Raw genomic sequence first — 27,950 nt, 5'->3', positions numbered from 1 at the left:
TTCACTTATTGGATAAGGATGTTGAGGAGCAGCCGTGCATCATCAGCCTTCCATGTGTCGTCCCTAAAGCCTGTGGTGTAGGGACGCCTCTCTGACAATGAGGACCCTTCGGACCACTGCCGTGACTGCTGGAGATGGAGGGAAGACCTGCCTATAAGGTGCATGCTCTGCTCAATTCAAGATGGAGAGGCAGGAAGCTGCAGTAGCTCATAGGCTGGTATGACCCAGACGAACATTGCCTCCCAGATACTGGATCCCAACCTCACTGCCTCCTTTCACCGAGAACACCTGCAGAAGCCTGCTGCTCATTGGCCTGGGTGACCATGCTCCAGGAGGCTGGAGGGATCCTCACCTGTTCCTTATTTTCCCTGTCCTTATTTAAGCCCACAGGCTTCTTACATTGGAAACTACATACAGGTAACACCAATAGACTGGGGACTGAGAACAGATTGCACATTGCTACCAAGCTACCTACTGCTCTTCCTCACAGTGAAAGCCTATGTCTTAATCATATCTGTTGTCTTTTTACCACTGCTTTGCAGTCTGTTGCTTTGCTTTATTTGAATCGTGGAGAATAAGGACTCCTTTATTTTACGCTTGCCTCTCATTCCCTCTGTGCTGCTAGCATCACACCAAGCCCAGATTAACACTTGCAGGTTTTTTGCCTGATTGCCTTATCTATATACCCTGCTATTTATGTGTGCAAATATGTATGCAACTGAGTGAAAAGTGACTTCCAATTATGACTGAATACAACTTGAATAATTTGAGCAAGCATATACACCTGTCAGAAACTTCTAGTTGGAATGAAAGATTCACTCCCTAAGGCTTTGAGAACATTCCTTCAGACATAATCAAAGCATTAACAACACCAGGACACAATGTCCTCTGTGAGGTGGACCTGCTGGGACAAGGTTAAGGCACAACCCACACCAACACCCTGCACCCCATGAGCAAACCATTTAAGTGTATTTCACATCTTAAAGCAGATATTATAGGACAAGAAACATTAAATAGTGCAGGAATGTGAGTCACCAGGACTGTAAGGAACATTTCTGTATATCCCCACACATATCATAACTGGATATAAATATTTAATAATTAGTCAAGTGCATCATCATGTACCCTGTGCAGATATGTGACACAACATGTAACTTACCATTGGGAGATGGGATAGTACTTATCCTTCTGTTCTGTGTGCTGGATCTGTGCAAGAAGCATAACTTATGTGATGATGTCTGCTCTGCTGTGTTAAACACCCCAGACATTTCCCAATAAGCACCAGTCCCCATTTCTTACTGCGGGGTTTGCCAACTGGGAGTTCATGGCGGCATTGCAGGCGGTTTGTGAAAGAGAAAATAGACATTTAATTCATTTAAAATTTTATATTTTACAAATAATTTTTTTTTTTAATGTAATCCTTCTGACCTTATACGTAAAATATAGCAGAAGTTGTAATAACAATATTTAAAAATGAACGCATCTATAAATGTTTTCCATAAGTAAAAAATATGGCAAAATGTTTTTAAAAAGTTTACCTTAATGTCAATCTGCTTAATAATTAAGGGGTACTTAAGCAAAGTTCAAAAATTGCAGCAAGGAAAAACTATGAAAATGAATTTGAACAAAGCTAAAAACATTTCCCTTCTGTCAACAGTTATATAAGAATAAACTGGGTTTTCTGATCTGAGAAAGAAAATGAACATGAAACAATATTGTTTCCAATTAAAGTGACATACAGCGGGTGAAATAATTATTGAACATGTCACCAATTTTCTAAGTAAATATATTTCTAAAGAAGCTATTGACATCAAATTCTTACCAGATGTCAGTAACAACCCATCCAATCCATACATGCAAAGAAATCATAGATGTCCATTAACTAAGTTATGTGTAATAACTTAATAATGAGCTTACTGGTTTTACCCATTGTGAGATGTTTCTTGAGTGGCACCTTAGTAATGAGACATCTTTTTATAGGCCATCACTTGAACCAGCTGATATTAATTTGCACTAAGTGGCAGGATTGCTTTCTAATTACTGATAGATTTCAGCTGGTGTCATGACTTTCCATGGCTTTTTGCACCTCTCTTTCTTCATGTGTTCAATACTTTTTCCCTGTGTCATTTCACATTATTATACATAACAATTTATGGACATCTATGGTTTGATTTCTTTGCATGTGTGGATTGTTACTGATATCTGGTGAGAATTTCATGTCATGTTCAGTACTTATTTCACCCACTGAAATAAGAGAAATGTACCTTTTTGGTTTTCCATTTCTTTCCTCATATCCTCTAGTACTTGTTCATTTTTTGCTTTTTGTTGTCCTTCCTCTTCCTCCCTTCTCAGGTCCTCCACCTGCCGTCTCTCTCGCTGCTTCTTCTTTCCTCTCATACTCTCGTCTCAGAGCTTTTTCCTTTTCCTTAAACTTTTCTTCCCTGTGACGTCTTTTCTTTTCCACCAGCTCTCTCTCTTTCTCCAGATGCTTCTTTAACTTTTGCTGTTCTTCCTCAAATTTGGCCTTTAGAGCCTCTTTCTCAGCCTGTATCTCTTTCTTTCTTTCAAAATCTCTTCTTGTTTCTGCTGTATAGATATCTCTGCCATCGCAAACATCTCATTTGTAAAGTAATTATTCCTGTCAAACTTTATCATTTCTTCAATCATCTTGAGAAGGTCAGTGACTTGGGTGTGAGCTTTTTCTTCTTTGTTATTAAATACATGAACTCTTCCACCACAGATCCTGATTAGCTTAATCTGCATGATCACTCCTTTGAACATAATCTTTGATTGTCTCATTTCCCAGTTCATCTCCTCTGGTGAACAACACTATGCTATACTTTGCTGCTTCTGGGCCAAACATTTTCTTGATCAGATTCACTGTGTCCTTCTCCTCCTGTGTAAAACCTTACTAGACTCAACACAATGATGAACACATGGGGTCCAGCTGCTGACAGTGAGATGCATTTTACAATTTCCTCTTTTGCTTCTACATTAGTCAATCTGGTGTCAAAAAGGCCAAGAGTGTCAACAAGAGCTACTAGTTTCCCCTCAACTTCAACACCTCCCTTCTGGCAAATTATTGTCACAGTTTGAGGCTTTTCTGACTCTGGAAATAATTTCTTCCTAGGATGGTGTTTCCTGTTGCACTCTGTCCGTTTCCTGTAGGGCAATGGTAACTTAGACGTTTAGGTACTTGACTTGTAATTGCAAGGCTGCCAGTTCAACCCTACCCCCTCCAAGTTGCCATTGTTTGGTCCCTGAGCAAGACCCTTAACCCTCAATTGTTCAAGTTTTATTCAATCATAATTGTAAGTAAATTTGGATAAAACTATCAGATAAATGCTTTAAAATGTAAATATATGCCTGTATATTTCTTTTTTTCTACATCAAGAAACATTTGAGGTTTGGGGCAGTAGCATTGCTTTCAGTGCTTGATGAGCTGAAATACAAGCATAATTACATTTTTACTATTAGTCTGTGAAATTATAAAAGCAGCTATTTCTTGTTTGTTAGACTTACTGTATATTAACATAACAAAAAAGCATTTACACAGAACATGATGCCTTTTAGATATCCAGCTCAATTTGATGTTCCACCTTACCAAATGCACCAAATAATGGTGTTTTTAAGGATCTTATGGTAATGGATTTGTTATAGAGTGTTAAAATATTGTTTTACATCCAGTTCTTATGCATTCATGATAAAAGCACTATTACCATGTTACCATGGTTATGTAGATGCCATTTCCAACTGTATTTGTTATAGGCCTATCATATGGTAACAGTGATAGTAAACTGTAGCTATTCAGTTTCACTGTCTGTCTCAAACATTCATATTTATTGATGATTAACATTTAAATATTGCATTTTTGTTCATCTCTCCAAATACCACAGAAACTATAAGAGTAACTTAGCCTCAATCAAAGTCAAAATTTAATTATATAGCACTTTTACAACAGATGTTGCCACAAAGCAGTTTTACAAATGTCTAATTCCAAGCCCCCAGTGAGCAAGCCAAGGGTGACAGTTGCAAGGAAAAACTCTATACAGCATGAGAAAGAAACCTTGAGAGGAACTAAGACTCAAAGGTTGGGTCCAGCCTCCTCTGGCCACTGATTTATTCTACTGTGAATTCAAGTCTATGAGTGTAATAGGTGCATAACAACAAACTTGTGAACATCCTTCTCTCTTGATCTCACTGGACAATCTGTGATGACTAAACTTAATGACTAATTTTAGCTGAGGAATTGAGGTTGTGCTGGAACAGAAAAAACACCAAGACCTGGAATTTCTCTCTCTTGCTATATGTAATAATCACAACACAATGTTGCCACCTAGTGTCTATTTACTGCACTGTAAGTCTATGAGGAAAGCAGCAGTTTCCCTCTTACTTACACAGCCTGGCGTTTTTCCTGCTTCAGCACAACCTGACTCAGCTCCACAGCTAAAGATCTAGACCTTCATCAGCTCGGTGATGTGTGTCTCTGTGTCTGTGTGTGTGTGTGTGTTAAAAATACAGACAAGTACAAATGCTCTCATGGACTGAGGAATTCACACCTGAAAAAGAACTCAGTTAAACAGTTGGACAGACATTGGTTCATCCCCTGTAGTTTACCTGGTAGAGCAGGAAGCGTGTGGTGCTAATAACATCAATGGGTGATGGGCTCAGTTCACAGGGAGCACATGTACTGTCATACTGATAAATATTTAAGTTGTTCTGGATAAGAGCATCTGGCAAATACTGTAAGTGTAAATCACCAGACAGTTTTTTGGTAAACATTTATTAAATAAGATATGAAACTCAATATATTAAATAAGTAATTCTTTATTTGTATAGCATTTTTATAAAATAACCCTTAAAGTTCAAAAGCAATAAATAAACAAAAAATACTAACATACATGCTGACATAGTTTAAGAGTGTAAATAAATAAATTAAGAAGTCTTAAATAAATAAATAAATACTCAGGCAAGAAGCTATTTAGAATTATATGAAATTTGGTAAGGATATTTAAAGTTAATATGTATGAAAAATAAAGAAAAAAGTCCAAATATTAATTCCGTCAATTCATATTTTAAACAAATTGCTGTAAAGATAGAACACAGTTTAGAGCATATGAAATATTCCCAATTTTGAGATATTTAATAAAGAAATAAGAATGGATGCACCATCTATGGTTCAAAAATTATACTTAATCCCACTTAAAAAAGACACATTTATCATGATATAAAAGAAATAGATTACTTCCACATCAGCAGTGTAAACACTATATCCCAACGCACACTGGATCATACAAAAGTCCATTTCATTTACCATGACAGGAACCTGTTTGCTTGGTCATTCTCATTAAACATTGGCTCTCACCAGTTGCCTCTTAAACATGTGACTACAAGACTGTCTAATGAACAAACAAATAACTAGTTAAAATATTTTCCCAATAATTATGACCATTTTCAAATCACATTAGTATAAAAAGGAATGACTTTAGAATTCATTCCAAACACCAGAAACTGAGACGGGATTGTGCACAAATTAGAACTGTGCTTCTTCTGAGCACGGATCCAGTTTTGCTTTCTTTCAGAGATGCTATGTCTCAGTCATTTAGCACAGATAGATTTACACAATATACAAAGATGCCTAAAAATCCATGTAAATAGAAACTGAACAGACAGATATTCACCTTCCATATTAATTCACTTTTTTTCTTTAATTTTCTGTATTTGAAAAAAAATGTCTTCCATTTTTTCTTAAATACTTCTTTTACTCTTTATCTCCTCACATCCCTTGGCTGTCTGTTATTCTGAGGATTGTGTATAACTGTACTTCTTCCTTCTATGATGTAGAAAGATTTATTGTTCATTTGTGAATCTTGTTCCATAGACTGTTAACAGCTGCATCGATGCCTTAACCAAGTTTGGTCCCCTCAGCTATCACTGCATCTGATCCTTACTGGAACCTCTCACTGTAAACCTCCTTATGTGCTTCTGTTTATGCCTCTTTGACTTTTTCATCCAGTCGTGAAGAGAATTCTTACTCAGATTGTCATCTTGCGGCTTGTTCTGTCCATAAACAGTCTATTATTTTCCAGTTTATACACCTCCCGCATGTAAGACATCTTTCTTTTTTCTCGTTACAAGCTCTTACTCTTTCTTCTTCCTCTTTCTGAAACGTTTCTTTCTGAGTTCCATTTTTTCCAGTTCTTTTTTGTATTTATCTTCTCTTTCTCTTGCTTCATGTTTCTCTGCAGTTGTTTTCTTTTCATTAGCTTCATCCTCTGTTCCTTTCTTCTCTTTCTCCTCCAGGGCTCTTCTCTCTGTCTCCAGGTGTTTCTCGTGTTCATACTGCTGTTTCATATGTAGCTATAATGTCCACTGTTCCTCCTTAGATTCCTCCTTAGATAGTGTTTGTCTCCACAGTTCTTCTCTCCTCTTCTCCTCCTCCTTCATCCTCCTCTCCCACTCTCATTTTTGAATCAGCAGGAGCTTCTATAGTTCCTTCTTTTTATTCTCCTCTGCATGTCTGATTTTCTCCTCTAACTCTGCTCTCCTCTTCTCCTTCTCTAATGTCCTCTATTCATTCTTGCTGTAATTTATTTTCATGATCTCTCTGTTTTTGTATCATGTCTGCTTTGTCCTTCACATGTTTCTTTTTCATCTGTCTCTCCATTCTTGTTCTCTCCTCCTGATCTTTTTGTTTATTTTTCATCTACTCTTTTATCTTTCATCCTACTCTATTTTGTTGTATCTTTCTACTCATTCCTGTACTGCCATCTCTTTTGATTCCTTCTTCCTCAAACTCTTCTCTGCTTTTACATTCACTCTTATGTTTTCCTTTCATCTTCCTTATTCTCTATTTTCTCCATTTCAGCTTTGTTTTATTTTCATCTCTTCTTTCTCTCTCTATCTCTGCTTCTCTCTCCTTAAGTTTTGCGTCCTGTTCTTCTTTTACAGTTTCTCTGTCTACTCAAACATTTCATTAGTGTAACAGGTCCCTTCATTCATTTCCACAATGAAGCTGATCTTTTTCAGATCAGTAACCTGTCCACGGTATTTAGGATTTCTGTTATTGAATACATGGTAAATATTACATTTATTTATGAATTACTTAATGGCTTGTTCAGAATCTTCAGTGTTCAATTGTCATCTTTCTCAGAGCATCTCCTCTGGTGAACACCACCATGGTTTATTTTCTGGATTCATACCCAAACAGTTCTTGTATCATCTTCACTGCTTCCTTTTCCTTGTGTGTGAAGAGTCCCACTGTAAGCACTAACAGGAAGACATGAGGACCTGGTGTTACCATGGTGATGCACTTCACTATTTCCTTCTAGATTTCCACTTTAGGAATATTTGTATCAAACAGTCCTGGAGTGTTCATTAGAGTAACCTGCCTTCCATGTATTTCTTTTGTCTATTACTGACACTCAGTAGTAACTGATCTGCTGCATACATGCTCTTTGAATATGTCTTTCCCCAGGATGGTGTTTCCTGTAGCAGTCTTCCCAACACCAGTCTTCCCTAGCAGGACAGTCCTAAGATCATTCGATTCCTTTCTTTTATCTGCAGACACATAAAAGATTTGCTTGTCTTTTACTCTTTTTGTTAGGCTTTCCTAAACAATCATGTTGTGTAAAATATATTGAACATTTAGTTTAGCTAAGAGACATTTCCAGGTGTTTTACTGCAGATTTCATGATATGGCATAATTTAGATGAGCACACTGTTATTAAACATATTCAGCATCAGAGATTCAAGTTGAATAACAACAACAATCCATGAAATATTTCATGTTTGGGATTTTGTATTTAGCTAATATTAGCTAATAATAGGTAATGTATTTGACTAATCATTTACAATAATTTAATGTGCTGTATATTTATCTAACTAAATATTAAGAGTTCTAATTGTATGTATATTAGTAAATATGTGTATTGCATTAGCTAGCTAACAGTAATGTGGCTGCTTTATCTTCTGCTTTATCATTCAGTTTCTCTTTGATTAATCAGATATGTGCAAATGGATAGTGTGAACCCAGGACTCTAACCAAAATTATGATACATTTTCTTGGATATAGGGTTACAATAACTGACCACGGAACCCATCACAGCCAATTAATTAAGCAACATCAAAAACTGAACCCCTTCCAACATATGAATAATTCACTGTGGACAATAAAGAATCATTTTGATTCTTTGAATAAAAGCCTTTGTACCATCTATAAGCACCTTCAGAAAAAGGTATTGAACAAATTTGTTGCAAATATGTTCCCTGATCCCATAGAGAAGTAATCTGTTTAATATGATTTTTGCAGTAAAGGTTTTGTCTACAAAATAGTTTTTTGTTCAGTTCATGTTCCAAAAAAGTGCAGATTATGCAGATTTTCCAACACTGTAGCACTTTCAGAATTACTCATAAAACATTACACTGTGTAGCTTCACTGGTAGTTTGGATAACAAACATTCTTCACACTGTAGTTGTCATAACCCCTGGTTCCTATTACACTGTTCTTCTCATTCAATCACTCAATCACTGTCACACCCTCCACTGAAACTCAATCTACTGTGGACTATGCATCCCGTAAACCTCCTGTATGGTCCCAGTCACCTGTGCTCTAAACTCACCTGTGTCTCATTCTCCTGAATATGTTAACCAATCTATCTTATTGTTATATGCTTATTGTTATATGTTATATGTTAACCAATCTATCTTATTGTTATATGTTATTGTTATATGCTTATTGTTATATGTTATATGTTAACCAATATATCTTATTGTCTCTATCTGTTGTTGTGAAGTCTCGTTGCCAGCCTTGCATTTCTGAGCCGTAGTTTGTTTTTCTTGTTTGCTATTTTGGATTATTGGATTACCTGCCTGTTTAGTATATTATCTAGCATGTGCCCTTTGCCCTCTTGCCTGTGCCCTCTGTTTGTATTGATCCTTGTTTTGCTCTGTTTGTATTAATAATTGTCTCTTTTCAAAAACCTGACAATCACATTCAATCTCATTCAATCCCTCAATCACATTCATTCTCATTCAATTACTTTCTCTAAAATTGACAAATTTTAATTTTAAAACATTCAAAATGCCCTTGCTTACTGTATAATGAACAATACAATATAGTCTCAAACCTAGAAATCATGCATACAGTGAAACTCACTTCTAGGAGGATGAGTCAAACTGTTCCTTTGCTTCTGCATGTGTGATGGATCTGTGTAAAAATATATTCTGTCACTGACTACTTTTCAAATTTGCACAACATGGAATAATTATAGAAATAAAAACAAGCCAAATGAACCAATCCCGATCTCATGCAGTAAAATGCCCAATAATAACCTATTATGTAGCATAGGCTCACTGTTAACTTGTTATGAAGAATCAGATAATTCATAACATAATAGAAATAACATAATGAGAATGTAGAGCCATAATTTTGTTATGGAGGTATAAGATATGACTATGAGACAGTGACAAATGGGAAACTTATAGGACTTACTATGATACATTTTCCCAGAAACATAACACTAGATGCAGAGAAACTGTGAGATGACTCTGGTCTGAAACAGAAGGATGAATCTGGTTGCAGGAAGAAGCATTAAACTCATTAGCATTAAACTCATCACTCTTCCATAAACTCGTTCTTCTATAAACTATCAAGCTTCCAGAAACTTTTCAGAAAATCACTTTTCAATAAACTGCTTTGACTCTGATTAGAATGTTTAATTGTGTTTAATTATTATTTTGATAGAGAAAGTTCAACCAAGAGGACATCATGGGTGAATGTGGTGAAAAACAACATAGATTAGAAATTTGTGTGGTATACATTCATCCATGTGGATTTTTCAATATTTGAGATTAAAACATTTCAACAATATGTAGCTCTAGTATTCTCATCCCTGTAACAGACCTGTTACATACACTGAATGGTTTTAAGGGCTCCTTATTTTATCTAGATGGTACAATTAATTATTGATTCCTTATAAAACCACTAGGTCATGTGACAAAAATGGCCTGGATGACAATAAAAAGTAAAGCAAATTACTTTGACCAATTGGATTGCTATGTTTTGAATATTTGATGAAATTTTAACATTTTCTAACTTTCCAAATTTCACCATCCAGTGACATTTCATTGGTCTGCTCCTCTCCCAGATGGTCTGCATTCTGGAAAGTCCTTCCTCCTCTGGAATTTCATTTATCTATCCTACAAAATCATGTTCTGTTATCAATAAGGCTTCCCTGATTATTCATCTGAAGTATCAAAAGACATGCTTTTTCTGATTGCAAGATGGCAATACACTTGGATTTAGGTACACTTAAGCTTGCTTTACACTGTGATTATTATGGCAAATACCAATAAAATGTACGAGTGTTTGTGGGATAGAAGGTGGTATGAAATGACTCATGGAATGGCGATAAAAGTCGGCTTCAACTTTATGTAAATGACATGTGACAGCCACATCACACTGACCAATCAGGTAAAAGCAACATTCCATGTGAGACTATATGAGGACTATGTGCCTAGATAGTTCTGTCTTAACAACATGGATGAAAACCTAATGGCTGTGTCTGGTTTCCCCATACATTATGATAGGAAATTGCAAGTATGCGGAGACAAAACATTTGTATCTTGCATTATTTACAGACATGCCCCTCAAGCGGAAGGCACTGGTGAAGGAAGTGGAGGGAGAATTCCATACCACGTGCAATGGAAACAAACCATAATGAATCACTTTAGCGTGTGCATCCTGCCTCCTCATTGGACTATTATTTTAAACAACTTCTGAAATATAATTAATGGAATTAAAAGAATAAATCACAGCAATCAACATACTAATACCAGATAGGCAGCAAAATACATTTTATATAAAACATTATGAACAGATTAGGCACCACTGCCATCACTGGCCAATTTGGAAGCAGTAGAATTTAACTTGAAGTCTATGGGACTTTCATGCACATGGAAATCTGGTTCAACAGGGTATTTTCGGTGTGTACACACTGACAGCAGAGGGTTCTGCAAAAGCGTCAACATATGACGAGGTGGGAATGAGGATGGGTTGGTGCATCATTGTGTTGAGCAAACAGAATGACGCTGGTTCTGCATCACCTGTGATGACTATTCTAGCTGGTATGCTCTCTGCTCTTTGTTCATTGTTACTGAATTCCCTCTCAGTGATAGAATCAGGCCTCAGTCATTATCTTGCGGATTTATGGAAAGTCCCATATCCATACCTGGTATTCTACACATACTTTACTGTTCTTGTGAAGATACATAAACAGAAATACACACAAATAGAGAAAGGGACATGCACATCCTACAATATTATACAATATACAATTCTTCACCTTTAATTGCTCTCACTGAAAGACTAGTTTATACTGTATGTGTACAGTTAAATTGTATATGCCAAATGTTGCCATGCACACTTTGTTTTACCCATCCTCTGGCCTTTTATCAGTAGTCAGGGTCTGATTAGAGGCTGAATGAGTGTGGGTATCTGGCCAGCATTGGGCCTGTAATCAGACACTGACCAATGATGAATGAGATAGAGGGAGTTTGATTAATTTTGCATAGCACCATATGGGCTACAGTCTGTAATCTTGCACCTATAAAATATACCCATATGATAGATATACCTAATAAGGTAGCTAGTGAGTACAGTCATAAATCGGACTGTTAGTTAAATGTCTTACCTGATCAGAGTTCAGTGGATGATGGATCCTCTGTTCACTCGTGATTGCTGAGTGGCACTATTTGTGCTGTCAACTCTGTTTCCCTTAGGCTACATGGGGCGGGATTACCAATGACAATTCTCAGAAGGCTGGAACTTCTATATGTCTATAACTTCTGCTATCAATATATTTATGATACCTCAGAATATTATCTCAGTATTCTTTTGACTGCAACTACAGGCTTCTTACCTCACTAATAGGGCAAGAGTAACTTTACATTTGCCATGTTAAATGATTTTTATTTGTTCAGAACTTCATCCATAAGAATTTTTTTGAATGCTTATTAATAATTTGTGCATATATATTTTGCATAAAATAGAATATTAAGATATTTCCATATTCATATGGAAGATAAAATTCCAGTATGGTATAATTTAGTCAGCATAACTGCTATATCTAAAATGGTCCATAAGATGACACAAGGAAGTCACAGAGCATAACACTACAGAAACCTGAAAGATCAGATTCCTTTAAACAGGTCTTTTCTACATTCACATCTTTAACAACAACACAAAGACTAGAGATTCATTTTGCTTTTATTTAACCCTGTATTGTACAATGTTGCTTCAGGGTAACAAATCTGTTTTCCTCACTGCAGCATGTCATGACCTTTAATGACAGCAAAGGAAATAAAGCAAAAGAGATTGAATTAACCGATACAAATATTTTACTTGGTCACACCATTTCTTGGGTGCAATTTTAAACCCTGTTCTGGTCTTTTGCAGCTTGTGAATGACATGGTTCTGCTCCTGACAAAATCCCTCAGATTTATCAAATTGCATTTTTATTTTAGGGTTAAATAGCAGCATGGAGTAATTTCTCTGTGTAACTGCTGTAATGGTCCATAAATGATTTTGACCTTTGGTAAAACAAGTCACAACAAATAATTCTGTTATTTCGGTCAGAGAAAAACATCACTGGAACATAGCAGAAACATCTATCTCTTCAGGCCTCCCACACTGCTTGACAGGTGACAGGATTATACCACACAAGCAAATCACAGAACACATAATTACAGTAAAGGTTTTTAGTGGAAATTGAAAGATGAGGGGTGTGTTTCTCAAAGTCTTAAGATCTTAAGAGGGTTCATTAATTAGCGTTTCCCAAAACTCTTCTTAATGTCCACTTAGAAAGTTGTCCTTTGTGAGATCTAATAAAATGTACATTTCCATGGGTTCTACATTCATCCACATTGTCTGATGAATGTAAATAAGTATCCCCTTGTGTCACCTGTAGTTACCACTACTGAGCGTTCTATAGCCAGGGGACCATAAGAGTTCAGGACCCTTCTGATTCTGTCCTGGTCCTCCTTTGTGAAGTTGTCAGTCTGGAGCACCAGTAAAAACAAATAAGCTCCAGGAGCAGATAGAAACACACAATCTTTCACTCTCTGAGTCAGATCTTCTTGAGAGAGTTCAGTATGAAGCAGGTGGGGAGTGTGTATGAGGGTGATCCACCAGTCCACTGACTCTCTTACTGTGCTGCTCTATTGAAAGAGGAGGAGTTTTAGTCTCAAACGTGTCTCTTCCTATAATGTTGCTGCTGGCCCGAGTGCCGATGGGCATGGAGCAGGACGCACAGACTCCCTCGACAGTGAAAGATGTTTATTAACACTGAACATAAACTACAACAGTGGCACTCACACACACACACACACACAACATTAATGATGGACATGACTATACATTTAACTAGACACAAGCTACATCAACATTTAACAATGGCTACACACACAATTAACAGACATCAACAAACAATAACCAACAATGGGAGCACACACAGACAATGGTTTAAATAAACACAAGATATTAACATTAAACCCTGTGCATGTGTGTGCAATCCTGGGGGGGGGGGGGGGTTACAACACAAACACAGTACATGTGGATCCCCCTGCACGTGGTGGGCCATACCACGTGACTTATGGGACTTATGGGGGAGGAGCAGTCCGTGACACTTCCTAGGATGAAGTTTCCAACTCTGCTGGTCTTTGAAACCCTCAGATCAGAGACAGGAATAAATAAATATTAAACACATGACTAAGAAATATTCTATTTCTAATAGTGTGATAGACTGACGTCAGTAAAATCTCTTCCTAATGTTTATGGGATCTTAGCAGCTAAAACACCAAGACCACTGCTCTCCTGTGTTACACACTTATGATCTAATGCTGCTTTTACAAGTGCAGTACATGCCTTCCTTAAGCTCTGGAACAGAGGGCACTGTGCAACTGTAGGAGGGCGGAACTCAGGAGAACTCTGGGCTGGAGTTTTGGGCAGACGAGAAGTAAGAGAACCAACAAGGAGGACGAGAGGAGGAAAGTGATGAAGTATTGTACTCTTAAGCTGTATACAAAAGAAGGCACAAGTACTTCCACTATAATGTGATGATCATGGGTAATTTTGATGATCATTTTCCTCTCATTTTATTACACCACATTAGATTTTGGATCCTAACTGAATTTTGGATTCTGGTATTCAAACAACTAAAATCACACTGATCTTTTTTTCCCCACTGCAGTAGTTTTATACTGACCTCTGACCACTGATACAATTGGCTAGAAAACATTTGTAAAACACTGCGCATTTGTATTCTGCACAAGAGCAAGAGAAATTTAAAAACTGTGCTGTGGACTTCTGTCATTAAAAATATCGTCATATTAACTGACTGGCTGACGACGTTCGGCCATGCTGTCAGTGCGCGGTGACAATCCGAGAACAAGAATTCGCAGTGTATCGCGAACAGATTACACCTGAGCAGGTTGTAGCCAAGAGCGCGCGTGAAGTTTTGCACTAAAGTTTTTGAAGGACAAACGTGAGCACATGCACGAGAGCAAAGGAAATCCATGCGAGCTTCGTGAATTGTGCTCGCGCATTTAAAAGACGTGCTCTAGACTTTTGACAGTAAAATAACCTCAAAACAAATAAATACTTATTTGTAACGCTGTCTGAATACTAGTGGAAGCCGTTATGTGGAAATCTGATTTTATTTCTAATAACCAGTCTATCCGTGTGTGAATGTCGAACGCCATACCAACTTCATGCTACGAAAGTCTTCCGCTTTCTACTTTTAATGTAGACTCATCATTCGTTTACAAGAAAATTTAACTTTATCTCATTCAAAAATATTACATGATGTTACCCAGAGGTACTCTTAACTTTGTTAGTATATCTCCCTTACCTTTGTTGACCGCTATTTCTTGTCGTCTCGATATCAAATATAAAAGTAAGGGATTTTCAGGATGACAATCTCGAGGAAACAGTTCTACTAACTACGTGTCAGGTCATGGTCCGTTATCAAGTTCTACAAATAAAGCAAAAACGCGCAATTAATAAAATATGTTCGTATTATAATTCGTAACTTCTGTAATCTACAAATTAGGTTTAAACTATACGTTTTCGATAAACTATAGTTTTAGATAAAGGGATAGTTTCACTGCTTTTTATGCCCTGTTTAGTAATTTTTCTTTCTTTATTTTTGGTCTGATCCAGAACAACGCAGTAGATATTGTTTATAGGGTGTTAGGGTTAGACTGACTCCTCTCGTCTCGGCATTCAAGTTTCACATGAATTTTCATGCGCGATGTACAGACCACACCTGCTGTAGTTCTCTTTATTCCACCCCACAAACACGAAGCAAATGCTCAGTGCTCTATACCGAACACCAAGAGCACAAACAAAAATGTAAGAGTCATATTTAGAAGACTGGCAGTACAAAACTAGACGCCTGAATTAAGGCCTAAAAATCTCATCTTGTCTGTTTGCAGGTTCTGTTCCACCTGAACCAGCAGTTAACTATTAACAACTTACTAATCATCATACCGTCTGCATTTATATACATATATGGAGATTCAGACCAAAGAATATCAATTTCTATGTTAAAGCAGCTTATCATTTATGTAATGCACATAATGCAGGTTTGGCTTTTTTTAAGCAGAGAGGTCAGCACTGTACATTCTTATTGGCTTTAAAGCCAGTTACAGAAATAGATGAGGATTCTGTTTATAACTGTCAAATTACTGGTGTCTCCATTGAACAGACGGTGCACTGCCATTAATTATGAGAGGAAGAGTCTTAATAAGGAAACTTGTTAATGCTTTCAAACTTGCAACGCCGCTCCTCTGCGCATCATGTGCACTAACAGCGCAATGCTGCCATCCAGTGGCTATTTACTGCTCTGAAACTCTGATAGGAAAAGTAGGTGATCCCCTCTCTGACCAGCACAGCTGCTTCATTAAAGCCTCTGCAGCAGTGTGTTTGAATAATGTCACGCACAGTCCTGGAGGACGCTGACACAGTGACTGCAGTCTTAGTATCGTCTCTGCTGTTCACAAGAGCCTGAAGGTAGACACAGTATAAGACTGACCACTGGGGTGATCACCTTAAGTCTTAAAATATCCCACTGTTTCAGCAAATCACAGTGTAGGGGGTGGACACTTATGCACCCTCAATCATGGTGCAGGGGTGGGCACTGGTACACTCCCAGTCATGGTGCTGGGGCACTGCTTCAGCTTCTACTTCAGCCATGCAGCTCTGTCCTCTGCCACAAGAGGGTGACCTTCTTCAACAGAAAGAGAGGAGTTTGGGAGCAGTACCCATGCTGGAAAGGGCTTTACAACCACAGCCTAAGCCAAGGGGAGCAGTACTAGCTAATATTCTTAGAATTACAGCCACAGTAGAAGAGTCTCAGTCAGAATGTGGTTACCCAGAATGCCACAGTCTTAGTCAGATGGCACTCCAGCCAGTCACTGCGTGAATTTGATGGTGTCTGTGGGGTGTGGTGTAGGGTTCTCCTGTTTGGCAGCACCGTGTCCCAGAGAGAGAGACGTCAGAGGACAGATGTCAAAGGAGAGATGTCATGGATGTCACAGGAGAAATGTCAGAGAAAGACATCAGAGAGTGACATCAAAGAGAGACATCGCAGGAGAGACTGGGTTTGATAATCAGCCTGCACATGATCAGCTGAGCTCACTACTGCACACACATACTCATCAACAAAGTATGTTCATCTGAATGAAATGGGTGGTTGTGTAAGTGTACTGACCTACTGTTCTTTGGGATTTGATATATAGGTGTTATTTAAGTGCAAATAAAGTGTTGTTTAATTCAGCACAGGTTTATGAAGCGTGTTTGTCCATGCAGACTTCTGGAAAAGGCAATGCGATGCAGTTTTAGAAATCACTAAAATGTATGATAATGTCTCTGTAGGGGCATAAATTGTATGTATGTATGTGTGTGTGTATGCATATGTGAGTTTTTAACAAGATAAACTTCATTGATGCCCCACACTATGGTAGAGATTCTAAAACATTAACTGTCTAAAGCATCTGGAAGGACATATGTGGTGTCCAGGAATTTTGGCACATCGTCATACTGACTAAAATGAAAGTAGAATTAATGGTATTAGTTTTAGAAGCCAAACCATCTCCCTCTCTGTGTGGCACTCTCTCCCTACCTCTCTCTTTCTGTCTTTCTCTGTCTCTTTCCCTGATTTTCTCTCTGTCTTGCTCTCCTTGTCTTTTGCCCTGTGTCTCTCAGAACTCATCATCAGAGCTGAGCAGCAGGGTCTTCTCGTGGTCTCGTGTGCTGAAGGAACAGCTGAGGCTGCGGGTGAGCGTGGTCTCTCCAGGCTGTTCCAGCGTGCTCTGCTGTGTGTACTGCTGGTATGCTGGTGAGAAGTTATGGATGGCATCCTGGACAATGTCTCCGGGGTTCATAGTTTCCTTCAAACTGCTGGAGATGCTCTTCATAGGAGCACAACGACCTGGCGATGGGGGAGGAAGTTATGAGCTGCACTATAAAAATGTGTTTACTGTATTCACAGGGGTGAGGACATTAATACTCATGAAAGGACATTAAATAAGAGATAATGGCACAGTTCTCAAAACAGTGAACACAGGGTTAACTCCTCAAGCACAAAAAGACAGAGAGAATTGGCATTCAGTTAACAACAAAAAAGACAAGCAAAAAAAGAAGTAGAAGGATAAATAGAAGCGAGAATTCAGTGAGGTGAGCTCACGAGAGAGCCAGCTTTATGTACAGAGGAGGAAGAGGAGGTGGAGACCTACCGTACTGTCCATAGACAGGGAAGGATCCTAACGGAGCAGCAGACGGAGCGGAGACAGAGAGGGGACGGAGACAGCCAGGGGCGGAGACACAATACAGAACATACAGAAACAGTTTCAAGGTTTGAAGTTAGAAGACAAAAAGGGATTATTTACAAACCAGGGGCAGGAGAGGGGTGGAGTAGGACAGAGAGAAGAGGGGAAGGAGAGAGAGAGCAGATCAGTAAAAACGACAGGTACTCCTCTCGTTCAAAGTACAGGTACTCCTCTCAGTCAGAATACAGGTACTCCTCTCGGTTAGAGCACAGGTACTCATCTTGTTACAAGTATTTCTCTCCCAGGTCAGTGGAGGACAAATATTCCTCTCCCAGTTCAGTAGAGGACAGGTATTCCTCTCAGTCAGGTTAGTAGAAGGTTAGTGTTGCTCTGTCTGGTCAGCACAAACAGAAAGAGTACACTTGTGCCAAAACAGAATCCCTGTACAATTGCAAATGCCAGCAGCTTCACCTTACAGCTGCCACATGTCCAGCAGTCACTTGTAATTTCCAGCAGTCACTTTAGCCCCGCCCCCACCACAGCCCTGAGCTGCATCTGCCCACTAGCACCACATACTGGACGAAAGCATCCTGCAGCGCTACATTGGCACGTCCAGTGGCCCTGATACACATTTACACTTCTGTCAAGTCAAGTAGTTCAGCTTGGAAAAGATGACAGTCAGATCAAAACAGGCCAAGTGTATGTGTCTGTCCTTCCAAAACAGATGTGACTGTGAGCTCTCTAGCATTAGCAGCAGTAGCTGGCTGGTTTGTTTCCTGTTAGCAGTGGTTGTGGACACGTTGGGTGGATGTTGGGTGGATGATGAGCTCACCGTAGGAGTCCAGTCTCTTGTCCATGTAGACCCTGTAGGTGAAGGCGTGTCTGAGGGCCACAGCGGCAAAAAACATCTCAATGCAGATAATGAAGTTCTGGTAGCCGGCGGCAACAGTCCCCTCCCCAACACTCACGTCAGGAGAATCAATTTTAGGGATTGCTCCACACTTCTCTAGGATAGCCAGGAGCATACCTGGGGGAGGAAAGAGAGTGAGTATGTGTGTGTGTGTAGGCTGAGAGAATGTAGATTAAAGACTTTAGGATATAAAGTGAGGGTAAATTATAAGGAGTGTAGATTATATGATCTAGGGTGTAGTGTGAAAGAGTGTAGATTATAGGATTATAAGATCAAGGGTAAGGGTCCTCACCCTGCCAGAAGGAGAGGAAGATGACGGATTTGATCATGATGAACTTGAGCATGGGGCTGTAGGGTACCAGCAACTCCCTCGTGGCAAAGTAGAACAGAAACAGCGCATACAGAGATAGGCTGACCGAGATGTTATAGATAATCGTCACATACAGATAGCCACTCGCCACACTGTAGAGACACGGGGAGAGTCAGGGGGTTTATCTTAGAAATCAGGTTGCCATTATGAATACAAACACAGTGGTTTATTAATGCAGATGCAGGTGACAGTGAGAAAGAGAGAGGGAGAGAAAGAACAGGGTGTGGCCAGAAAGAGAGAGAGAGAGAGAGAATGGGGTGTGGGGAAAGAGAGAGAGAGAAGGAGGGGGATATTTTTCTTACTTAAAGTCTCCATCTCTGTATTTTCCAAAAGCCTGCAGAATGACTGTTATCACTGCCATCAGAGGCTTCACCACACAGAACTGCAGAGTGGCCTGAGGGTGTGGGTGGGGTAAGGGGTAAGGGGGTGTGATGAGTGTGGGGGTGGGCGTAGGTGGTAGCAAAATAAATATTTACTAGTACAGTAAAAACTAGTACATTTAATATAATGTGGAAAGTTACAGTAAATAATCATAATTAATAAGAATGTGATTAAGAGCACACTCCTACCTGTTTACAGAACCTCAGGAAACCAATGGAGTAGGTTCGACCCCACAGACAGCATGTGCCATACACACAGCTGGACCTGCATGCACACACACACACGCACAACACACACACATACACACACACGCATGCACGCACACACACACACACACACACACACACACACATACGCATGCACACACACACACGAACACAATTAAAACTACAAGCTACTAGACCTAAACAGAAATTACACAACTTTTCTAAAGTTTGGAATATCAATCAAAAGTTTGACATGTTTGATTCTAATAAACCATTATATCATAATATTGTGCTTGCATTATGCAACTTCATAAGCTTCAAATAACTTGTAGGAAGCTGCATTAAAAAGCATCTAGATGTGTGGAGAGTGATCAGAACCATGTGCAGCACTGGACATTGAAGCTTGTGGCAGGTTTCCCAGCCCATCCTCCTGGACTCCCAGCCACTCCCACTGGCCTCACACCCAGCCATCACCAGCTCTGTCCAGGTGAGCTCTGCCCAGGTGAGTTAAGTCCAGGTGTGCTCTGTCCAGGTAAGGTATGATTCTGTAGGTGTTATTCTGTAGGTGTGATTCTGTAGGTGCTTTCAGACTCCATGCTGCATGACAGCTGAGAGAAGTGTGAGGCGGGTGGAAAGAGAAGTGTGAGGTGGGTGGAGAGAGAAGTGTGAGGCGGGTGGAGAGAGAAGTGTGAGGCGGGTGGAGAGAGAAGTGAGAGGCGGGTGGAAAGAGAAGTGTGAGGCGGGTGGAGAGAGAAGTGAGAGGCAGGTGGAGAGAGAAGTGAGAGGCAGGTGGAGAGACACTCACTCAATGGGCTTCCCTCGGATCTCCGCCATGATGGCACTCTCTCCACCCAGATACTCATAACACAGGCTCAGGAAGTTATAGATCACAAACGCTGCAGACACAACATAACACAGTTTTAAAAGTTAGCATTTCATAAGTGGAAATTAACATGATCTGTCTGGGCTAGGTAGTTAAAAAGTCTATAGTGTGTGTATGTGTGTGTGTGTGTGTGTGTGCCCATATCGTCATATATTAGTGTTGTGTGTTATGCTGTTGAGATACTCAGCCAAAACTAGTCTCCATGTGCTCACTACCACTCTCTGCTGGTGAAAAACTGTATTGAGCATCTTTAAGTGAAGTTCTTAGTGGATATTCACCTCCCCAGCACACACTCAGCTGCTCAGAGCAGAACAAATAGACTGCACTGAACATGCATACGCATGCTCACACACACTCAATTTTACACACATGAACTCACACAGACTTCAGTAAATGTCAACCAGCATAATTAAGCAGAAGAGCCCATTACCGACTGCTTGTTTAGTCTTTCTCTCTTTCACAAACACACAAGGTTTTCTCCTTATATGAGAACTCTATGTTGTTTGTATTTGCATACTGTTGCTAGGAGATGGCCTCCCCTCCCAGCAGGCTTTATTAACAACAGAATAAATATGGCTTCTACCATGAGGACAGGAAGACAGAAAGTACCATCTGTCAGGAGAATAGACTCAACCACAAACACACTCACTCACACAAAGACACATGCATTAACACATTTTACAAACTCTCTCTTACATACACAGCTACAGCGTGGTACCTTCGTAGCAGTCGCGGACCGTGTCGAAGTAGACGTAGTACTCCTCATTGGTGAAGAAGAGGAGGCTGAGCCAGGAGTCGACAGCATAGATGGGCACGATGAAGAGGATGCGCACTATGTGTCTCTGCTCATTGGGAGAGCTGTAGTAGCGCAGGTGCATATAGATCTGCACAACCATGTACCACACACACACACAGACCAGACACACAGGGACCACAGACACAAATCCAGACACACAAGGACCACAGACATAGGGACCAGACACACAGGGACCACACACAGGGACCATACACACAGAGACCACAGACACAGGGACACAGGGACCACAGACATATGGGGACCACAGACACGTTGGGACCATAGACATATGGGGACCACAGACACAAGGACCAGAAACACATGGAAACAAGGACCACAAACACAGGGACCACAGACAAAGAGACCAGAGACAAAGGAAGACTTTAAAAAGACATTTAATACATCAGCTCCACTTTATCAAAGCCCTTCACCCCAAATCCCCTCCAACATTCATATCAACTGACGATGTCTCACAGACCCCACTTACACAAATATTTAATTCATCAGCAACACACCAAACTGCATCAGCAACATGTTAACATTTGAGAAAACCTTTAATATATTAGAGACAGACAAATAGACAGACAGACAGTGCTCTTTTAGTCAACATCCTCTGCTCAGACTCACCCACTCTGCTTACTGACCCAACACGTCACCATGGAAATTTAAACTCTTCCTCCCCCTCTAGACACGTCCGGACCAATATAGAAAAATGAAGCAAACCAGCAAAACAAATCAAAATGCTACTGATCCTGTAATCATCCCATCAGTCTGGCCCACTATGTAAATATTAGACATGGACATGAAAAGAAAAGCCCTCTGACAGTACAGTCTCACTGAGCACAGCCTCAATGTCCAGAGAGGAAGAGATCACAACCAGGAGAACACGGGGGCTAAGGGACTTACCACAAGCAGAAGATGACATCTAGTTTACCTTTTGCCTAAAATATAAATAGTAACACATTCTTTAAAAATATTTTTTAAATGAACAATTCCTTTGCTTTGTGGCTCTGATAAAGTCCATCTCGTGGCTGTAAAGGAAGCGGAGAGTCCCCACAACAGCCAAGCTCATGTTCCAGCTCTGCAGCGGCTCAGCGGCCATCTTTAGTAATTCACTTCTTCCTAGGATACACTTTTCCATAGACACATTATGTTGGCATAGTTTGTCTGATTGATTGCTTATTTATTTATTTTATTTTATTCCTTTTTCTTTTTACATATTACTTCGTTTTGCACTGCTTTGGCCAAACTGTATAATGACAGTCCTGCTTCAAAAGCGAAAGAACGAGAAAGATGGGGGAGAGAAAGGAGAGAGAGGGAGAGAAAAAGAAGACAGTGGTGGATGAGAATGAGAGAGGGAGACAAAAATTAATGAGAAGGAGAAAGAGAGAACAAAAAACAGAAGGAGAAACTAATGAGAATAAAAAGGCGAGAGGAAGGGAGAGAAAATGAGAGGGAGAGAGAGGGCCTGATCGAGGCAGGGCTTAGGAGGCAGAGCAATTCCAGCACTCCCAGTCCAGCACACCAACCGCAACACTCCCAGTCCAGTACACCCAGTCCAGCACATCAGCAATCCCTACCCAGCATACCTAGACCAGCACACCAGCACTCCCAGTCCAGTACACCTAGTCCAGCACTCCCAGTACAGTACATACCACTGGCTGATAGCACTGTATTTCTGCATGACTGTATTTCTGTATTCATTAGGTTAGACCCCAAAGGAAAGCTAAGATAAAGATCAGATCAGTTGAATATGAGACAACTATCTTGGGTCAGTTTCCATACATACCACACCTGGTGCATCTGTGTGTGTGTGTGTGTGTGTGTGTGTGTGTGTGTGTGTGTGTGTGTGTGTGTGTGTGTGTGTGTGGTGAAGAAAGCATATACACCTGCAGCACTGCACAACTTGTCTTTTTCCATCAGAGACTATTGTCAGCAGAAGCCTTTGTCAGTCTGTTCTCAACACTAGTGAACAAAGGCCTGCCTATCATCTTACACACACACACACACATAAACCTACACACACACACACACACACACACACACACGCACCTACACTCACAACACACACACACACACACACACATGGACACACAGTTATGAACACTTACAGACACACCCACACATACACACACACATACACATAGAGACGCATGGACACAGATATGGACACCTACAGACACACCCACACACACACACCCACACAGCACCGGCTCAACTTCATAGTGTGTGTGTGTATAAGAGAGTGTCTGCACGACAGGATAGAGGTCTCACAATATATAGTCAGACAAGATACCCAACACATTCATTAATAATTATCATGTGAACTGTACAATACAGAACGGCAGTCAGAAAGTAGCATTTGTTTGCTTTCAGTATGTTATGTTTGATGATTGTTTGTTTTATCTGTAGAGTGTTTTGTCTTCTTTTTGAATTCCAGTTCATTTTTTGTTGTTGTTTTAATGAAGTAGGGTTTTAAATATTGTTTGTCTTATCTTTACTGTTGTCCTGTGTACACCAGATGACTAGCGGCCACTGAGTAGAAGCTAATGAGGATATGAAGGAAGAATAAAGAATAGTGTCTGTGTGTGTGTGTACCTGGTGGCAGGTAACTATTAGTGCAGTCCACACAAATAACCCCGAAATGGTCTGTGCTGCAGGAGTCATCAGGAAGATAGGCTCCTCTGGTGTCACCAGTGGTGTCTCAGGCACCCAAGACCTGTTCTGACCCCGGGTGGACACTGTCCCTGGGTCCTGGTCCGATGCCATGCCGACTACAGAGCTGTTCCCCAAGTTCTCCAATAATGGCACATCTCGCCTCCACAGCTGACCCATCTATGGAGACACATCCAATCAGATGACCAGGAACAGAAATAACCAGTCAGATACCAGGAATAGAAGCATGAGAGGTTTTGATTTGGATTTTTGATATTACAAATGGGCTGGTTATGAGTTGCTCTCTTATCGGACCCAACCCATAGAGCCCTACAACAAATGTGCAGTTTTTACATGAGGCCAGAACCCTTACCCGCTCATGAACACACATTCCATTACACTGTTTACCAATGTCTTTAAGAATGGAGATTGTTCAGCAGACAGTCTAATGTCCAGCACAGAAACTCAACAGAGTGAACGAGGTCTGGGGTAGGAACTCCAAGCTCTGCAAATATTTTCCTATAATAATAATAATAATAATAATAATAATAATAATAATAATAATAACCTATTCTACTGACATTCATAGCTATTTAAAAAAAAGAATTGTCATTTGCTTAGTTTAACAATTTTTTCTGTATTTTTGTCTTTTATTTAATCAGTTTATTTTCTTATTTCAATATTTTTATAGACATTTATTGGTCTTTGTTTTTCTTATTGCATATTAATCCATTTTAACTGCTACATTTAAAGATAACTTCAAAACTCTTTGCTAAATTTTTTTTTTAAGTGTTTGAGTAATAGAGTGCTGCATATTCTCTTGTTATTACTATTATTACTACTACTACTATATAACTACAGGTGCTGGAAAATTGTCCAGGCCACCTGGCAGTTTTTGTGTGTGTGTGTTTAGTTGGAATAACACACATGGGCAGCAGTGTTTGTTGTCCTTTTCATTTCTACAGCAGACAGTAAACTGAGTCTCCCTTACAATTAGGTATGCTCTAATCTACCTACCAACATCACTGTATATATGGAAAATGAAACGCTCATTAAGCAAATACATTCAGGTCTACAAACACATCAAGATCAAGTGGTAAAGGTTCATTAGAGATGACCAGTTTCCAAGTATTGAATGTCAAGTATATTCTCAACAGCAAAAGTTTATAGAATAACCAATAAAAACATGTGGACCTGCCATCCAGTGGAATTTAAAATATACTGAAAAATATACTGGGCAATACAGGTTACTAATCTGCTTTTAATGTATTTGATATTGAGGGTCCATTGGTATACAATTTAACACTAAGGAATATTTCAGACACTGAGCTGATCTGAGTGTTAAGAGTCTGCCAGTAGAGGTAGCAACTTCTGTGTGGTGAAGCTTTTTTTTCTATATTTAGCTGTAGGCCTGTGTGTAGGTGTGTATTACTATTGACCATCCAAACAGACTACACATGGACACAGAAACTTACTCAAGAAATATCCTATTTTTCAACACAGAATGAGATAAAATTACTACATGTAAGGGCCTCCATGTTTTCTGCACAGACAGGTCTCTTCAGATTTAGCACCAGTGTACCTTCAGATGAAATGCCATCTAGATCATAGACAATTCTGTCATTATAGCTCAATGGCTCCATAGTAAATGTAGTAAAATGGAGTACAAATGCAGTAAAATGAAAGAGTAAAAATTAACAAGTCTGCCTGTAGTTGTGTGGCCTTGGTACCTTCTCAGTGAGACACAATGCAGTGTGGATATTTCAGCTTTAAAACTTTAGAAGTTGCACCTTACAGACCAGGACAAAATATGAATCACACTCTCTCCCTCTGCCATTATACTCCACTCTCCAATTCCACTCCAAATACACTCTTTCACTCTCCCATTACACTCCTTCACTTCCCTATTACACTCCCTCCTTCCCCATTACACTCCCAATACACTGACTCTCCCAGTATACTCCTTCACTCTCCAATTAAACTCTTTCCCCATTGCACTACCTCTCCTCCTATACACTCCCCAATACATTCCCTCACTCCCCAATTACACTCACTTGTATCACACAATGATGCATCAGGACCTTTCATTCAGTTTAATTGCCTACTAGAAGCTCTGTAATGGTAATTGAAATTCAGCATTCAGTCTTATCATTCTGAAACATGCATCCACTGAACCTGGTGCAGATTCTCCAGTGAAATCAACTGGGGATATTAGGAGTTAATGGCAGTGGTCTGGTATGATATAAAATGATTAGATCTAAGATAATCTATACAATATTATGCTGACTGTCAACTCCTCTCTTACAACGTTGTGCAATCATCGCACTGTGCTGTAATTACTGCACACACACACACACGTTACTTAGGTTAGCTCTCTCTCTCACACACTCGCAAAAAGCTAATCTTCAAAAAAGACTTCCCATGTGTTTGTGGATTCGGTGACATCACAGCACCCACCCTGTATTACACAACCATAGGTTCGTGACTCAGAACACATTTCCTGGAACGAGAGGGAGAAAGGATCACGCTCCCAGTTGCCATACCAACCGTGGCCCTGACGAAATAAGGCCTGAGCGCAGCCAAATGCATCCGATCCGCAGTTTAAACGACCGTTGTACAGTTACTCAAGATGCACTGTACTTAAAATGCACTGTACTTAAATAGTATGCACAGTAATATAAGCGATCGATCTTGAGGAGAAACGGAGTATCGGCATTTAGCAGACTAAAATTTCCAATTAGAATTTCCACATTCATTATTAGCTTCGTTTTTATATGCATTTCATTAGCAACTGCAGTACCGACAGCTGCAATAACGTGCAATAACGTACATTTAGCTGTAATATTCGTTAAAGGGGCGTGTGACGGGTGTCGTGATCACAACGTCACAGCAATGTGGCATTTGGTCCAGATATCAGATCCGTATTAACGTTCCGTATCATCAAATTTATATTCGTGCCATTTATCATTCATTTACAAAACAGCTGTGATGTGGACTGATAAAAATTCTGTCTTTGTATTTTGACCCTAACCCACTCACACAAAAACTATTCCCTCGGCTGTTCAGTCAGCTCGAACTTTTTATTCCAGCTGATGCGGCAGTAAATTTAGAAAGTTTAATGTAACTCCAAGTAACGTTGAACGATAAAAAGCAACAATATGTAGCTAACCAATCTGTGGTTAATAAAACGACTCAAATCCAACTCCATTTTAATCGCCTACATTACATTGACTGGTGTGCAATGTTGATGGAGCCCGAACAGAACAAAACCTCCGTCAAAGCCGATTAACACATTTGGCAAAATAAGGTGTCCAGCTCCAGTTAACTTCTGTATTAAGCGATATTTTGCTGGCTGAGTGGTACTGGCAAAGCAGAAAAACACGTTAAAGAAAACCAATAAATATCACAGCAAGATAGTGGTTGTTTACAAGAATCTCGGGGAGATTTATGAAGACTGCTTCTTTTCCATTCATTCTGCCTTCGCTGCCTAGCTATGCTAACTACGATGAGAAAAAAACCTCGTTTTCCGAGTAGTTTCTGCTCTTACCGTCCGTCTCTCTTCTGCACCTAAAGCGGCGGTGCGCAGCTCAGTTCGCCTGAGCCCAGTCACAGCGTACCGGCGCTTCCCGCAGTCTTCTCAACATCCACCTCCACAGTCCCTGGATGTCTTATTCCCGGAGTGGAGATTTCACAACGCAAACTAATGGGAAGTGATCTTAACCCGGAGCCTACAGCAACAACAGCTCGTCTAAATCATGTCGCTACGGTATTTTTGTGAATAAAATTAAAAGTGACCCAAAATATTATTTTTTACCACTTATCTATCAAATTAATCTCAAAGAAGCACAAATCTATTAAATTTTCCTGTCCGGTCGGATAACAGTACAGCAGATTGCATCTGCTGCGTCTGACTGACCGTT

The 27,950-nt window shown here is 39.7% G+C and overlaps 1 protein-coding gene and 1 pseudogene across 2 annotated transcripts; both read right to left on the bottom strand.

Annotated features, from left to right (window-relative positions):
- Positions 1 to 5: 5 nt before the first annotated feature.
- LOC113591700 lies at positions 6 to 16,255 on the bottom strand (annotated as a pseudogene).
- Positions 15,328 to 27,950, bottom strand: LOC113591706 (transmembrane protein 184B-like). Of its 2 annotated transcripts, XM_027032318.2 has the most exons (10): positions 27,578 to 27,950; positions 23,974 to 24,210; positions 21,298 to 21,463; positions 20,502 to 20,592; positions 19,679 to 19,754; positions 19,412 to 19,503; positions 19,032 to 19,201; positions 18,662 to 18,856; positions 17,797 to 17,823; positions 15,328 to 17,492 (listed from the first exon to the last, which is right to left on the bottom strand). In XM_027032318.2, the coding sequence occupies exons 2-10, from the start codon at positions 24,208 to 24,210 to the stop codon at positions 17,263 to 17,265; spliced, it is 1,284 nt and encodes a 427-aa protein (XP_026888119.1). In that variant the 5' UTR covers positions 27,578 to 27,950; the 3' UTR covers positions 15,328 to 17,262. The 2 variants fall into 2 exon arrangements, with proteins under 2 accessions (XP_026888119.1, XP_026888120.1); XM_027032319.2 differs by lacking the exon at positions 17,797 to 17,823.

Source organism: Electrophorus electricus, chromosome 4, assembly GCF_013358815.1.
Source record: "Electrophorus electricus isolate fEleEle1 chromosome 4, fEleEle1.pri, whole genome shotgun sequence".
NCBI lineage: Eukaryota > Metazoa > Chordata > Actinopteri > Gymnotiformes > Gymnotidae > Electrophorus > Electrophorus electricus.
This window is presented reverse-complemented; position numbering and strand designations above follow the sequence as displayed.

Bases quoted from the DNA above. Each gene is read 5' to 3' on its own strand.
- LOC113591706 (XM_027032318.2), bottom strand. From the start codon at position 24,210: ATGGGTCAGCTGTGGAGGCGAGATGTGCCATTATTGGAGAACTTGGGG. The intron at 21,464-23,973 runs GTACACACACAC...ATGGTTGTGCAG, and splicing joins TAATAGTTACCTGCCACCAG to ATCTATATGCACCTGCGCTA. The intron at 17,824-18,661 runs GTGAGCTCATCA...CTGCTCCGTTAG, and splicing joins CAAGAGACTGGACTCCTACG to GATCCTTCCCTGTCTATGGA.